The sequence below is a fragment of the Labeo rohita genome, chromosome 9 (genome assembly GCF_022985175.1).
Source record: "Labeo rohita strain BAU-BD-2019 chromosome 9, IGBB_LRoh.1.0, whole genome shotgun sequence".
NCBI lineage: Eukaryota > Metazoa > Chordata > Actinopteri > Cypriniformes > Cyprinidae > Labeo > Labeo rohita.
The window spans coordinates 33,287,212-33,301,717 of NC_066877.1; the positions used below are offsets into that span (position 1 = coordinate 33,287,212).

Consider the following 14,506-nt stretch of genomic DNA (forward strand, 5'->3'; position numbering starts at 1 on the left):
ACACAGGGCAGCATCCTACAGAAACGGCACCTTGTAAGTGACCGATTTGGAATGCAGAAACTAGACCGAGGTGCATTATACAAATAGGGTTATACAGTCTGTGTAGGTTTCAATTTTTTTTTATTTCAGATTGGTTTAAGTGCAGTGTTAGTTTTATTTATTTCCAGTTAGTAATTTTAATGCTTTAACTACATTTTTTTTAAATTTGTTTGAATTTCAATTTGTTTATTTTCCCAGTTTTTCATGTTAATTATTATTTTTTTATTTTTTAATAATAACAATAGTTTATAAATAATTGTTTGTTGTTGTTGTTGTTGTTGTTGTTGTTGTTGTTGTTGTTGTTATTATTATTATTATATATGAAATGTATTTTTTAATATACATTTTTCATATTTTCATCATATTTTTCAATTAGTTTAATTTCTATTTTTTATTTTCTCAGTTTTTTCATCTAATTTTAATATTTTCTAATAATAACAATGTTTTACTATTTTTTTATTTGTTTTAATAATAATAATAATAATAATAATAAGGATTATATGTAGTATTTATATTTTTAATATATGGTTTCAAATTTTCATATATTTATTTTATATATATTTCCTGTATTCATTTAAATTTTAGTTACATTTTTAGTAGCTTTTATGTATGCCTTTGTCATTTGTATTCGTTTTTGTATTTTTTTAACAGTACTGTTTAGGTTTTATTTATTTATTTTTTCAGTTTTATTGCAGTATTAGTTTTATTTATTTCCAGTTAGTAATTTTAATGCTTCAACTTAAACTTATTTTATTTTATTTATTTATTTTTTTCAGTTTGTTTCATGTAATGTAAAAAATATTTACTGAAAATTCAAAAATAAAATTATTGTGCACAGTACACATACTGTATACTTCAGCAATAGTAAAATATTATTATTGTTGTTGTTGTTATTATTATTATTATTATTATTATTATTATTTAAAGAAATTAATAAATATGAAAATTTATTTACCAAAAAAGGCCAAAATAAAATTATTGTGAGCCGTACACATACTATATACTTCAGAAATAGTATTATTATTATTATTGTTGTTGTTCTTATTTTAAGAAGTTATTTTAAGAAATTAATAAATATTTACTGATACAAGAATAAAAGTATTGTGCACAATACACATACTATGTACTTCAAAAATATTGTTATCATTATTATTATTTAAAAAAATATATTTTTGATTTTTGTTTTTTTTTATTTCAGTTTGTTTCATGTAATATTTCTATTTTTTGTTTTCTAATACTAACAATAATATTATTATTAAATATGTAATATTTATATTTTTAATATATTATTTCATGTTTTCATGTATTTATTTTATATATCTTTTTTTAATTTATTTCAGCTGTATATCAATTAACAATTTTTTTATATTGCATTTTTATGTGTAACCCTGGATAAGTTGTTGCACTGAATCTTGGGATTGTCTTCTTCACAAAGGTTGCATGTGATGGAATTTATCCAAAGTTAGACAGTGTAATCATGCGTCCTTCAGTGCCTTTTGCAACAGCTTTTATTCAGTATCATAAATGCACCAGTGATCCAATAAAATGCTCTGTACATGGTCGTCTCACTAGTTTTTTAAACAGAACCAAACACAATCTTGCCGTACTCTTTACCTTTCATCTCTTCTCTCTCCCAGGCAACCGTCCGATTAGTGATCAACTACAAGAAAACCCAGAAAACTATTCTCAGGGTGAGTCCTCGGGTTCCTCTACGAGAACTGCTCCCATCGATCTGTGAGAAATGTGAATTCGACCCGCACACCACAGTTTTGTTACAAAACGTCCACTCAGAAGACACTTTGGACCTGAGCGGCTCCCTCAATGACTTTGGCCTGAGGGAAGTGTATGCAAGAGACACCAAAGGTCAGAACTGTGTGTTTATGCTAAGTACATTAAAATGACTCATATGAAATCATGCAGGACCGGTTTTCAGAAGGTCACATTGAGATACTCTGCAAAACATTTTGACTTTACTCTGGGGTTTGTGATTTTTCCTGCAGTTATAAGCCCTGTGAGTCCTATTAGTCCAGTAAGTCTGCCTCCATCTCCAACTCACTCAGGTAAATGATGTTAAATATATCACATTTTCCATTTTATAAGAAAATGCACAATTTAATATAACTTATACATGCAACTATATAATAATAATAGTGACTTTAAAAATAAACATTCAAATAAATAAATGAATAAATACAATTAATAATAATAATAATAATAATAATTGTTTTTTTTAATGAATACATTTTAAAGTTATGTTATTATTAGAAAAATCAGGGGTTTTTTTTGCACAATTTGATAAATATATATATAATTTATGTGATTATTAGAAAAATTGCTTTTTTGCACAATTTGATATACATGTAACTAAATAATAATAGTAACATTCAAATAAATAAATAAATAATACAAATATTAATAATAATAATAATTTATTATTATTATTATTAATAATAATTGTTTTTTAATTCATTTATTTAATTAGTTAATTAATTTATTTATTAGTAATTAAGTTGTCATTGTTAGAAAATAATCATTTTTGTGCAGTTTGATATAACTTATACTTTAAACAAAATAATAATAGTGACTTTCAGATAAATAAACTTAAAAAAATAAATACAATAAATAATAATAATAATAATAATAACAATAATAATAATAATAATACTTTTTTTAATAATTATTTAATTTATTAAGTTATTACATGAAGTTGTTATTATTTATTAACCCTGATGTCATTCCATTTTTTTCCCTAAAAAGGAATTATTATATTTTAATTTTATTATTATTATTATTATTATTATTATTATTATTATCATTATCATTATTATTTATTTATTTTTTGATTAATTAATTTTAAAGTTATGTCATTATTAGAAAAATAATCAGCACAATTTGATATAACTTACACATGTAACTAAATAATAATAGTGACTTTCAAATAAATAAATAAATAATAATTAAAATAATTAGTTATTATTGTTATTATTATTATTAATTGTTTTTTAAATTAATAATTTTAAATTAATAATTTATTTTAATATTATGTCATTTTTAGAAAAATAATAAGCTTTTTTGCACAATTTGATATAACTTATATATGCAACTAAATAATAATAGTGACTTTCAAATAAATTTTCAAATAAATAAATACAATTAATAATAACAATAACAACAACAACAATAATAATACTTATTATTATTATTATTATTAATAATAATAATAATAATAATATTGTTGTTATTATTATTATTATTGTTGTTGTTATAATAGTAATAATTATTATTTTTAAATATTCAGCTTTTTTGCACAATTTGGTGTGCAAATATAACTATACATATAACTAAATAATAATAGTGACTTTCAAATAAATAAACTTTCAAATAAATTAATACAATTAATAATAATAATAATAATAATTTTTGATTAATTATTTAATTCATTAAGTTATTACATTATGTCATTATTTATTAACCCTGATGTCATATGGTTTTTTTTTTTTTAGACTGAAAAGGAATTATTTCTTAATATATTGTTCATTTTTGCATGAATTTCCTTTAAATAAGAAATTAAGGATGTCTAACTAAGCTAAACTTCACTGTATTGAATCACAGAAATATTTTATCATGGGAAACAGAAAATCCAGAAGGAGAAAGATAAGAGGCGATTCAGCTTATTTCGGAAAGGAAGTAAGAAGCAGTCTGAACAGGTGAGTTATGAAATCCATTATGTCTATAACAGAAAACGATAACATGCTTTGAGATTTTCTGGTGATATTAGGATAAGGTGAAAGGCATGTGTGTTTTCTTTTCTTTGTAAACATTCCCTGCTCATATTTGTTTTATGCAAATGGTTAAAGACTTTACTTACTTGTGATTGGCTCACCGGTACCGCTGATTGGGAGTGTGCTGATTTGCGATTGGCTGTCTGTTGTTAAAGTCTATGACCGTGAGTGCACCGGCATCTCCAGTGCACAGGAAGCAGAGGCCGGTCAGCATGAGTTCCTTCAGCGCGCATTCATCGATTACATACGATTCCAACACCATGCCCTCCGACATGCCAAAGAAAAGACGAGCTCCGTTGCCGCCGAGCATGATGTCACAGAGCATGCCTACCAACCTCGCTGATCACCACACGCATCCTGATGGCAACCAGGTATGTAGCGCTGCTCTGGGATTCAGTTAATATTTACTAACTTGCCACGAATATGCACTGGAGTCCAAAAGTCTGAGAGCACAGTGATTTCTTTCATGTAAATGAAGTTTTTGGATTTTTAGAAAGCATAGAATAGTGTTTTGCATAAAATGAGGAAGGATTTTTCACTATTCCTAAGACAATATTCATATACGCTTGTGTTCTCCAGCATGTTCAGGTGTTTTCTTGGGTCAAAATGGTGGTAGTTTACTTACGTTCATTGTCATCTGCAAACATGAAGCTCATTTATTACATAATTGAAACTAAACTTCACATAATTGAAAGTTTGGTTTAGTTTAGTTTAGTTTATTTTGGTATTACATATATAAAACAAATAATAGAAAATAAAGTGTTTGCCATGACATTCAGATATTGAGTGTGGTTAAAGTCTCCAAACACGATTTGGTGCCACTGTAAAGACGCCTTCATTATTTTGTAGAAAAAAAAACAAACAAACAAAAAACTAGACAAACTATATTTTGTTTCCACAATTTGTTTCCACTGTACATGTCTTCATTATTTTAAAATTCTTAAAAAAAAAGAGAACTAGAAAACTATATTTCATTCGTTATAAAAATCTGTTGATTTATTTATTATTATTAATTAATTATTTTATTTTATTTTATTTATTTTTAATATAAAATATATGCAATGACATTCAGACATTTTAACTGTGGTTTAAGTTTCCAAACATGATATGGTGCCACTGTAAATGAACCTTCATTACTTTGAAAGTCTTTTAAAAACTGTTTATTAACTACACAAACTGTATTTCATTAGTTACAAAAATCAGTTGATTTATTTTATTTTTATTTTATTTTATTAGTATTTATTTCTTTTTTTTTTTTAAATTTTATATAAAACAATCTATAGAAAATAAAAAATATGCGATGACATTCAGACATTTTTAAGTGTGATTTAAGTTTCCAAACATAAAATGGTGCCACTATAAATGAGCCTTCATTATTAAAATGATAATTATAAAAAATAAATAAATAAAATAAAAAAAAAACAATATGAACTATTTTTCATTCATTATTGAAATCAGTTAATTTTTTTTATTATTTTATTTTATTTTATTTATATAAAAACAAACTATAGAAAACAAAATATATGTGATGATTTGATCCCACTGTAAATGAGCCTTTATTATTTTGTCTTTACAAAAATCAGTTATTTTATTTTATTTTATTTCATTTTATTTTATTTATTTTATTTTGTATAAAATATATGCAATGACATTTCAAGTGTGGTTTCAATTTCCATACACGAATTGGTGTCACTGTAATATTATTTTAAAAGTCTTTCAAGAAAAAAAAAAAAAAAAAAACAGGCAAACGTTATTTTGTTCATTATAAAAATATTATTTTATTTTATTTTATAAAAAAGAAAATAAATGCAGTGACATTCAGACATTTTTAAGTGTGGTTTAAGTTTCCAAACACTCTTTGGAGCCACTGTAAGTGAGCCCTCATTGTCGTGGAAGTCTTTTAAAGTAAAAAACAAAACAAACAAGACTTTGTAACCTGTTATTTCATGACCTGAGTTCAAAGACCAATTCTGAATCTAAGTATAAACGGCACTCTGCGAATACAATGAGCGGTTAAACCTTGCTTTCACAGTATTTGTTTTCTTTCTGCATAAACTCGGCACTGCGTCGAGTCGTTTCATCACCTTGTCATTAGGGAATGTGGTTACGTTTCCCACAGCCAAATATTTAGAATTATATGTCATATTTATTACTGTCCCCCTGCCTGCTTTCCACAGAACACGGCCCCTTTGAGCCGGGGATCCTCGACAGACTCTTCCTTCAAGAAGTCCACCAAGAGGAAGGCCCCTCCGCCCCCCACCTCGAGCAGCGCAGCCCCTCCTGATGAAACCACACAGGACAGAGGCATAACAGGTCGGTCTGAAGACTGTGTGTAAAACAGAAACTTACAAAGAGTACACTTGTGTCAGGGGTTTACATGGGTATATTATATTATATTATATATTTGTTAGCTGCATCAACAGTCATTATATATATATATATATATATATATTTTTAAATGCAGGCTCAACTCTTGTGTTTGTATGAGCTAAGAAATGAGAATTTAACATCTTGGCTAATTCAAGACAGGTTTCGTGCTTGGTAATCTGTTGCCAATAGGTTTAAAAGTAAAGGTTATTATTTAGAGTTTAGAGTATTATTTGAAGTTATTATTTCATTATTTAGAGGATTTAGAGGGCTTGAATGGGCACAGCTGCTGTACTTTGAACAGGAGAGATGTAGGTGGGCATTTGGGGACAGTGCAGAGGTGCCAGTGCGTGTTGCCTTTGACTTTCTGTAGGCTTTGTCACCACCTAGTGGTTCAGTAGACACATCACTCTATTCTCTAATTTGATCTTTGCAATTTACTATCTCAGCAATGTGATTATGCTGGCTTAATAGGCACCTTATTTAATAGATACCTGCCAGTTCTGAGGCAGCATTGTGTTATGGGAAAAAAGGTATGCCAGAATGCACTATAACAAACCCAGAATGGTAGACGCGGCAATTATTTTATTTTATTCTATTTTATTTTTTCATTATTTTATTTTATTTTATTATTTTTTATTTTATTTTAGTTTATTATAATTTTTTATTTTTTATTTTTTTAAAAAGTAAACTGTAAAAACTGTAGAAAACAAAACAAAAATGCCAAAATGTACTATAACAATCCCAGAGTGGTAGACAGGGCAATTATTTTATTTTATTTTATTATTTTAATTATTCTATTCTGTTTTATCTTATTTTTTTAATAATCTTTTAAAATATTTATTTATTTTATTTTTTTTTTTTCATTATTTTTGATTTTATTATTTTATTTTTATATAGATCAAACTATAGAAAACAAAATAAAAATGCCAAAATGCACTATAACAATCCCAGAATAATAGACAGGGCAATTAATTTATTTTATTTTATTTTGTTTTGTGTAGAGCAAACTATAGGAAACAAAACAAAAATACAATTGATTACTGAAAAGTATCTATTAATCAAATTAATTCTGTTTTTCTCAATATTTGTGTGTTTTCTCAATATTTATGGTTTTCTAACTAGGATCTGCAGAAAAGTTTAGAAAAATTATCAAAAATGTAAAAATAAATAATATTGATTAAAATCAGAATATAAAAATTAAAATTAGATTAAAATAAACTAGATTAAAATAAATAAATACATAATTATCTAACGGTACATTACAGTACTATATGGAAAAATAGTAGCAAAATAATGTAGATTAAAAAGTTAGATTAAAATTAATGGAAACTAAATTAGAATAAACTAAATTCAAATAAGTAAACAAGTAAATAATTACATAAATATGTAACAGCATAGTACAATATAGCAAAATAGTAGAAGAAAGTAGTAATGTAGATTTAAAAAGTTAAATCTTTTAAAAGATTAAAATAAATTAAAATGACATAAAAACTAGATTCAAATAAGTAAATAAATACAAAAATTTCTAACAGTGCAGTAGTATATAGAAAAATATATAAATATAATATAAATATAAAAATAAATAAAAAATCTACTTAGAAAAAGAAAAATATACATATTCATTAAAAATAGTTAAAAATAAATGAAAATTAGATTTAAATAAATTAATAAATACGTAAGTATCTAATAGTGCAGTACTATAAAGAAATAATGTAAATACACTACCAGCCAAAATTTTTAACAGTAAGATTTTTAATGTTTTTAAAGAAGTCTCTTCTGCTCACCAAGCCTGCATTTTGAAGTAAAATTTTGAAATATTTTTATTATTTAAAATGTTTCCTATTTGAATATCTATTAAAATGTAATTTATTTCTGTGATTTCAAAGCTGAATTTTCTTAATTAGCATCATTACTCCAGTCACATGATTCTTCAGAAATCATTCTAATATTCTGATTTGCTGCTCAAAAACATTTATTATTATTATTATTATTATTATTATTATTATGTTGAAAACAGCTGAGTGGAATTTTTTCAGGTTTCTTTGATGAATAGAAAGTTCAGAAGAACAGCATTTATCTGAAATAGAAATCTTTTGTAGCATTAAAAATCACTTTTAAACCACTTTTGATCAATTTAAAGCATCCTTGCTAAATTAAAGTATTAATTTCTATGATTTCTTTCCCAAAATAAATAAATAAAGGATCAGTCGCATGAGGAAGATCATATGTAGGGATCTGTGGCATCTAAAAGCCCCATTAGAATATGATGTTAATAAAGCATAACATTCTACAGTGACATCTAACTTCTGGCGTCTCAGAAGGCAGCTGTCTGTGCGTTGGATGTGAGCCGTTGGGTGGTGGCTGAGCTGGTGAGAATTTACTAGATGTAACAGTGGGTTGAATGTTTGCAGCTGCATTAGTTCAACTCGTTCTCACACTCACACACACGTACGGGCACACGGTTACAAATGAGCCGCAGCTGCGGTTCGTGTTTGGGTGTAAACATAACTCTGACATTTCATCAGAGGTGTTGTGAGAGCAAACGTGATTGTGTAAGCGTTCAACCTGACAGTTTCCTGGATGAGAAATGGAATAATTCTGTTTCCAATTCCACTGAATGATTACAGCTCCCTAACGATTATTTAAGTAGACAGCTAATGAGTTTAATACTGATCCGTGAGTCTTTTTGACCTGTTCATTTAAAGGAATCGACTCTGAGTCATTTGTGTGGGAATCATTGGTTGCACAGTATTTTTATTGCTGCATGCAATTTTTAAAGACTATTGTTTGTCTTGGGTTGTCTTTCTCTTTCATCACAATCAATCTGGACAACAAGCTCTGGAACTTTAGTAAAACATTACTTTTGTGGAAGTGGTTCATGATTGTTTCTAATTTTGGTATCTGTTGTCTGCGTTTGACTCTGAATGTGCTTTGCCACATCTTACAGCATGATATCATAGTTTAGAGTTATAAAACTCAGAGTCCTCACTGAAGTTTTAATGAGATGTCTATTTTCACTTTAATTACCGTTGTACTGAAGACTCTGTTACCAAGGTAACACACTCATGCTGCATAATTAGGCTGTTTGAACATACGATTCTGATTAAAATGTCTGTCATCTATCTATCTATCTATCGATCTGTCGTTCTGTTGTTCTATCTGTCGTTCTATCATTCTATAGTTCAATCATTCTGTCATTCTATTTTTCTATCGTATTGGATTTTATTGTTGTATCGTTCTGTTGCTTTATCTGTATCTATCTGCCTGTCTGTCTGTCGTTCTATCTGTCGTTCTATTTTTCTATCTATCGTATGGTTTTATTGTTGTATCGTTCTACCTATTGTTCTGTTGCTCTATCTATCTATCTATCTATCTATCGTTCTATCGTTCTATCGTTCTATCGTTCTATCTACGTATCTATCTATTGTTCTATTGTTCTATCTATCATCTGTCTATTGTTCTGTCATTCTATTGTTCTGTCGTTTTATCGCTCATAGTATTTTTTTATCTGTTGTTCTATTTATTGTTCTATCGTTCTGTCATTCCATCATTCCATCTGTCATTCTGTCGCTCTATTGTTCTATCTGTCATTCAAATTTTTCGTTCTATCATTCTGTCATTCTATTTTTCTATCTATGGTATGGTTTTATTGTTGTATCATTCTACCTATTGTTCTGTTGTTCTATCTATCTATCTATCTATCTATCTATCTATCTATCTATCTAACATTCTATCTATCTATCTATCTATCTATCTATCTATCTATCTATCTATCTATCTATCTATCTATCGTTCTATCTATCATCTATCTATCTATCATCTATCTATTGTTCTGTCATTCTATTGTGCTATCGTTTTATCGCTCAAATTATTTTTTTTATCTGTTGTTCTATTTATTGTTCTATCTATCGTTCTGTCATTCTATTGTTCCATCTGTCATTCTGTCGCTCTATTGTTCTATCTATCGTTCCAATTTTTTGTTCTATCATTCTGTCGTTTTATTTTTCTGTCTATCGTATGGTTTTATTGTTGTATCGTTCTACCTATTGTTCTGTTGCTCTATCTATCTATCTATCTATCTATCTATCTATCTATCTATCTATCTATCTATCTATCTATCTATCTATCTATCTATATATCTATCTAGCTAGCTATCTATCTAGCTATCTATCATTCTGCCTTCTATTGTTCTATCGTTTTATCGCTCAAACTATTTTTTATCTGTTGTTCTATTTATTGTTCTATCTACCGTTCTGTCATTCTATCGATTCCGTCTGTCTTTCTATCTATTCTATTGTTCTGTCGTTCTATTTTTCTGTTATATCGTTTTATTGTTGTATCGTTCTGTCGTTCTGTTGCTCTGTTAGATCTATCTATCTATCTGTCTATCTGTCTATCTATCTATCTATCTATTGTTCTATCGTTTGTACTATCTGTTGTTCTATCTATTTTTTCTGTTTGTCTGTCTGTTTAAACATTTTTAAGCATTTAAACCTTTCTCATTTATTACATAAATCACCTCTCTTTGGATCAATTTTATTCTTTTCGTTATATTTTTAAAAGAATGCGAGAAATGACCTGGTGTCTCGTCCATAATATTCTCTACCTCTTCATCTTTTTCTCATGTCATCTCTGCTGTCTTCCTCTCATTGACATGACCACACTCTTTATCTGAACCATAAAATTCTGTAGAAAAACAAATGTATCTTTTCATCAAATTTCACTTTAGACCATGTCTGAACTGGAATCAAGCGATGTAACAAAACCGGTCCTGTTGTAATCAATGAAGCATTGCACACGTTGCTATATACGGCTCACCCGCACTGCACATCTGTGGAGTAAATGCATTAAGAAAAAAAAAACTCCTCATGCTTTATCTCTCCGAAAGCACTCATAAAAATACAATGCTTTCTTAAGATGTGGGTTTTCTGTGAAGTAAAAAAGTAAGATGAATAGTGTAAGTGCTCTCTAATCAGAAGCTGAAATCTGCAGGCAGACTTTTCTTTTTGTTTCGAAATATACAAAGACGGCCTCCTGAGACCCAGTAGGGATCATTCACTCGCTTTTGTGTTTTACAAGTGTATTTTATGAATGCTTTTGCAACTTTTGCTGAGTTGCATTGTGTCACAAGGCTTTTCCCAATACAGGGTCAAATCAACACTGATCAGGTCTAATAACTTCACTGAGAGAGACTGAGAAAGTAAATAAATAAGTAGCCAAAAAAACACACAAATAAGGGCTCAGAGTGAAGCAGAGATAGAAAGAGCAGCTACAGAAGGGCTTTGAATCTAAATGTCTGAGAGAGATCACACAGACAGCTCTCTGGATGTTCCTTCATCTCCCTGGTCTCCAGAGAGGGCGATTGAAGAGCTGAATCAGGCGAAAGCAGTGAGACGTCTTAATTAACGGCACTCGCTCAGTCTGAGGAGCAGAGAATCCATATTAATGCTGCGTATGCCAGATCTCCCCTCTATCAGCTGAGAATGGGGCCCCTGCCTTAGTGTTGCTGTAGGGATACAGTGAAGAGCTCAAAGGATTAGGCTGCACTTTGTAATATTGAAGCATTTGACTTTCTGCATTTGTCATGATTTTACACTGCAGAACCACCGTTGGCGTCTCCTCTGGAGGAGATCAGAGAACAGGAAGAGATGACTGTGAGCGCAGAAGGTCAGGTGGCCGCTGTGGAGGAGGAGAACCTGGAGGACGACAGCAGCCTCAACCTGTCCGCCGACATCTCTCTGGACTCGGGCCGAGCTGGGATAGCAACTCCCTCTCAGGATTCAGAGATTCTGGAAGGCGGGACGGCCAGAGACAATCCATCATGTGACCTGTCCACAGATGCAGAGTATGTACAGTAGTGTTCATTTTTAGACAGTGGGCAGCTCAAAAATCTGAGAGCACATTGGAAATCTTAAAAAATTATTTATTTTGATTGTTGTAACTACCCTAGCGACAAGCAAAAAAAGCTTACTTAGAAACTTGTCAGAACATCTTACTATGCCTATTAGGGGTGGAACGGTACACGTATTTGTACAAAAAATCTACGGTACAGATCTTTCGGTTCGGTACGCATGTGTACCGAACAAGTAATTCGAACAATAAATGGCTTCTTAACAGTCTTTAATGTGGCATGACAGATCGCTGTATAAAAGCCTCGGAGAGACACTTCTGGGACGGTTCAGAAACGTGCTGGTATAAACACAAGCTTCGACTAGAGTGGCCGCGATCAGCTCCGGTGGCCGCGTCAGAGGCACTAAAGCGCCACAAACTTGTGCGGTGTAAATGGGGTCCTTTCAAATGGCAGCATGGAGTGCGAGTAAACTCGATCATTCCTTCCTCTTAACTACTAGTTTTAATGCAAAATCAACATAAGTAAACATCTCATGCTTCAGGTAAACGCTCAGTCAGTGTTTCAACCACTGAAGGACGTCAACAAAACAGCTTGGAAATAAAACGTCATGTAGCATTTTATTTACCTCAGGCAAGTCATCAGTGTCCACAGCTCGTTAGTTCACTAGAGAAATGAAGTCTAAAGAAGAGCATTTCACAAAATATTACACTAAATACTCATTATATTTTACTTTACCTGTTAGTCTTAATTATTTAATGTATGTTTAAATTAATCTGTTATGAAACATGTTAGGACAGCCACTGTGCAACTGAATATATTAATAAATAGAAATTTTATAATTTATAAGTTAATAAAAATATTTTTTTAAGTTAAGTGTTGATTATTCTATTTAAATATAAATAGTAATTAAATTTAAGTTTGGGTGAAGTTTTTAATTGTAACCTGTAATGTAAAAGGACTCCCTATAGTTGAAAGCATAAGCTGAGGTAGATTTTTAGGAAAATTGTAGTTATAACAATGTATTTAAAGAAAGAGCAACTTGTTCAGTAAACCACTGTTTTTTTAAAAAAATAAATTTAAAAAAGTAGTTTTTCCCCCTGCTGTATCGAAATCAAACAGTGATGTTAAAACCGAGGTACGTATTGAACCGTTATATTTATGTACCGTTACACCCCTAATGTCTATTGTTGAAAAGAAAAATAAAAGATTTAATTAAAATAAAATAAAATATATAATGAAACATAAAAAAAATCGTAATGTTTTAAAATATTGTAAAAATATTGAAATGTTGCCTTGCTGAGTAACTGAGTAAAATAAGTTGCATATATCACTTTTTATTTTTTCAGTTTTTCAATTCAGTTTCAATATTTCTACAATATTTTAAAACATAACATTATTTAAATTTCATTATATATTTATATTTTATTGTAATTAACAAAAAATATATTTCATTTGATGTAAATATTTTATTTTTATTTTATGTATGCACACACACACATATTGAAGCCCATTTCTGCCACTGAATAAAGCATTAAAAAAAAGTAGGTTTAAAAAAAAAAGGTTTTTGTCTCACAATTATGAGTTATGAAGTCAGAATTGCAGTTGTCTTACTTTCTTTTTCTTACACTTACAGGATATAAACTCAAAACTCTCTTTTTTTCTCAGAATTGCATTATACAAAGCCCAATTCTGAAAAAAAGGAGGGGGGATTATTTTTTTAATCTCATAATTCTGACTTAACTCACAATTGTGATTATTTCTTAGAATTGCGAGTTTAAATCTCACATTTCTGAGTTTTTTCTCTCAATTGAAGAAAAGTCAGAATTGCGAGATGTAAACTTACAATTGCAAGAACTACCATAGACATGCATATATGTATGACAGAATGGACATAAAATGACTAAAACTTACTAAAATTAAAATATATTATAATAGTATATAAATTATACTAAAATAACACAGCATAAAACCCATCCGAAACATTTTACCATTGCACAGCAGCCAGTTAGAACAACCTCGAAACACCTACAAACCAGTAAAAACAGCCTGTTTCTTTAACAACCACCCAAAACACCATTGCATTTCCTAGCAATGAGCCAGAACACCTTAGCGACCAGTCAGAACATCCCAGCAACACCTATAAACCAGCAAAAACAGTCTAGCAACCAGCCAGAGCCATTAAACACATTTTTTCCATGTAGTTTTTAACCTTTGCATGGTTTTTACCCTTGACAGTGTATCTGAAGCCACAGTGAATGGAGAGGTGAAGTCGGACCAGGCCACAAGCTCTCATATCCCATCAAAAGAGATAGGTAAGCTTCAACCCATGGGTGGGATCCTTCATCAGCTGAGGTTTTTACTCCCTTTCACTGCACTTTATACAATTGTTATTCATACCTATGTCATTTTTGCAGCTTAGTTTTAATAAATGCTTTGGATGAGTTCTAAAACTTACAGTAGCACA

At 29.4% G+C, this 14,506-nt stretch overlaps 1 protein-coding gene across 6 annotated transcripts in view; it reads left to right on the forward strand.

Moving 5' to 3' along the window:
- The window catches only part of cobll1b (cordon-bleu WH2 repeat protein-like 1b), a 72,275-nt gene that overhangs the window by 47,718 nt on the left and 10,051 nt on the right, over window positions 1–14,506 (forward strand). For all 6 annotated transcript variants that reach the window (XM_051119193.1, XM_051119191.1, XM_051119190.1 and 3 more), the window contains 7 exons: window positions 1,677–1,902; window positions 2,040–2,099; window positions 3,652–3,746; window positions 3,977–4,192; window positions 5,999–6,134; window positions 11,793–12,036; window positions 14,278–14,354. In XM_051119193.1, coding sequence (XP_050975150.1) covers window positions 1,677–1,902; window positions 2,040–2,099; window positions 3,652–3,746; window positions 3,977–4,192; window positions 5,999–6,134; window positions 11,793–12,036; window positions 14,278–14,354 — 1,054 coding nt within the window. The remainder of the gene's footprint in view (window positions 1–1,676; window positions 1,903–2,039; window positions 2,100–3,651; window positions 3,747–3,976; window positions 4,193–5,998; window positions 6,135–11,792; window positions 12,037–14,277; window positions 14,355–14,506) is intronic.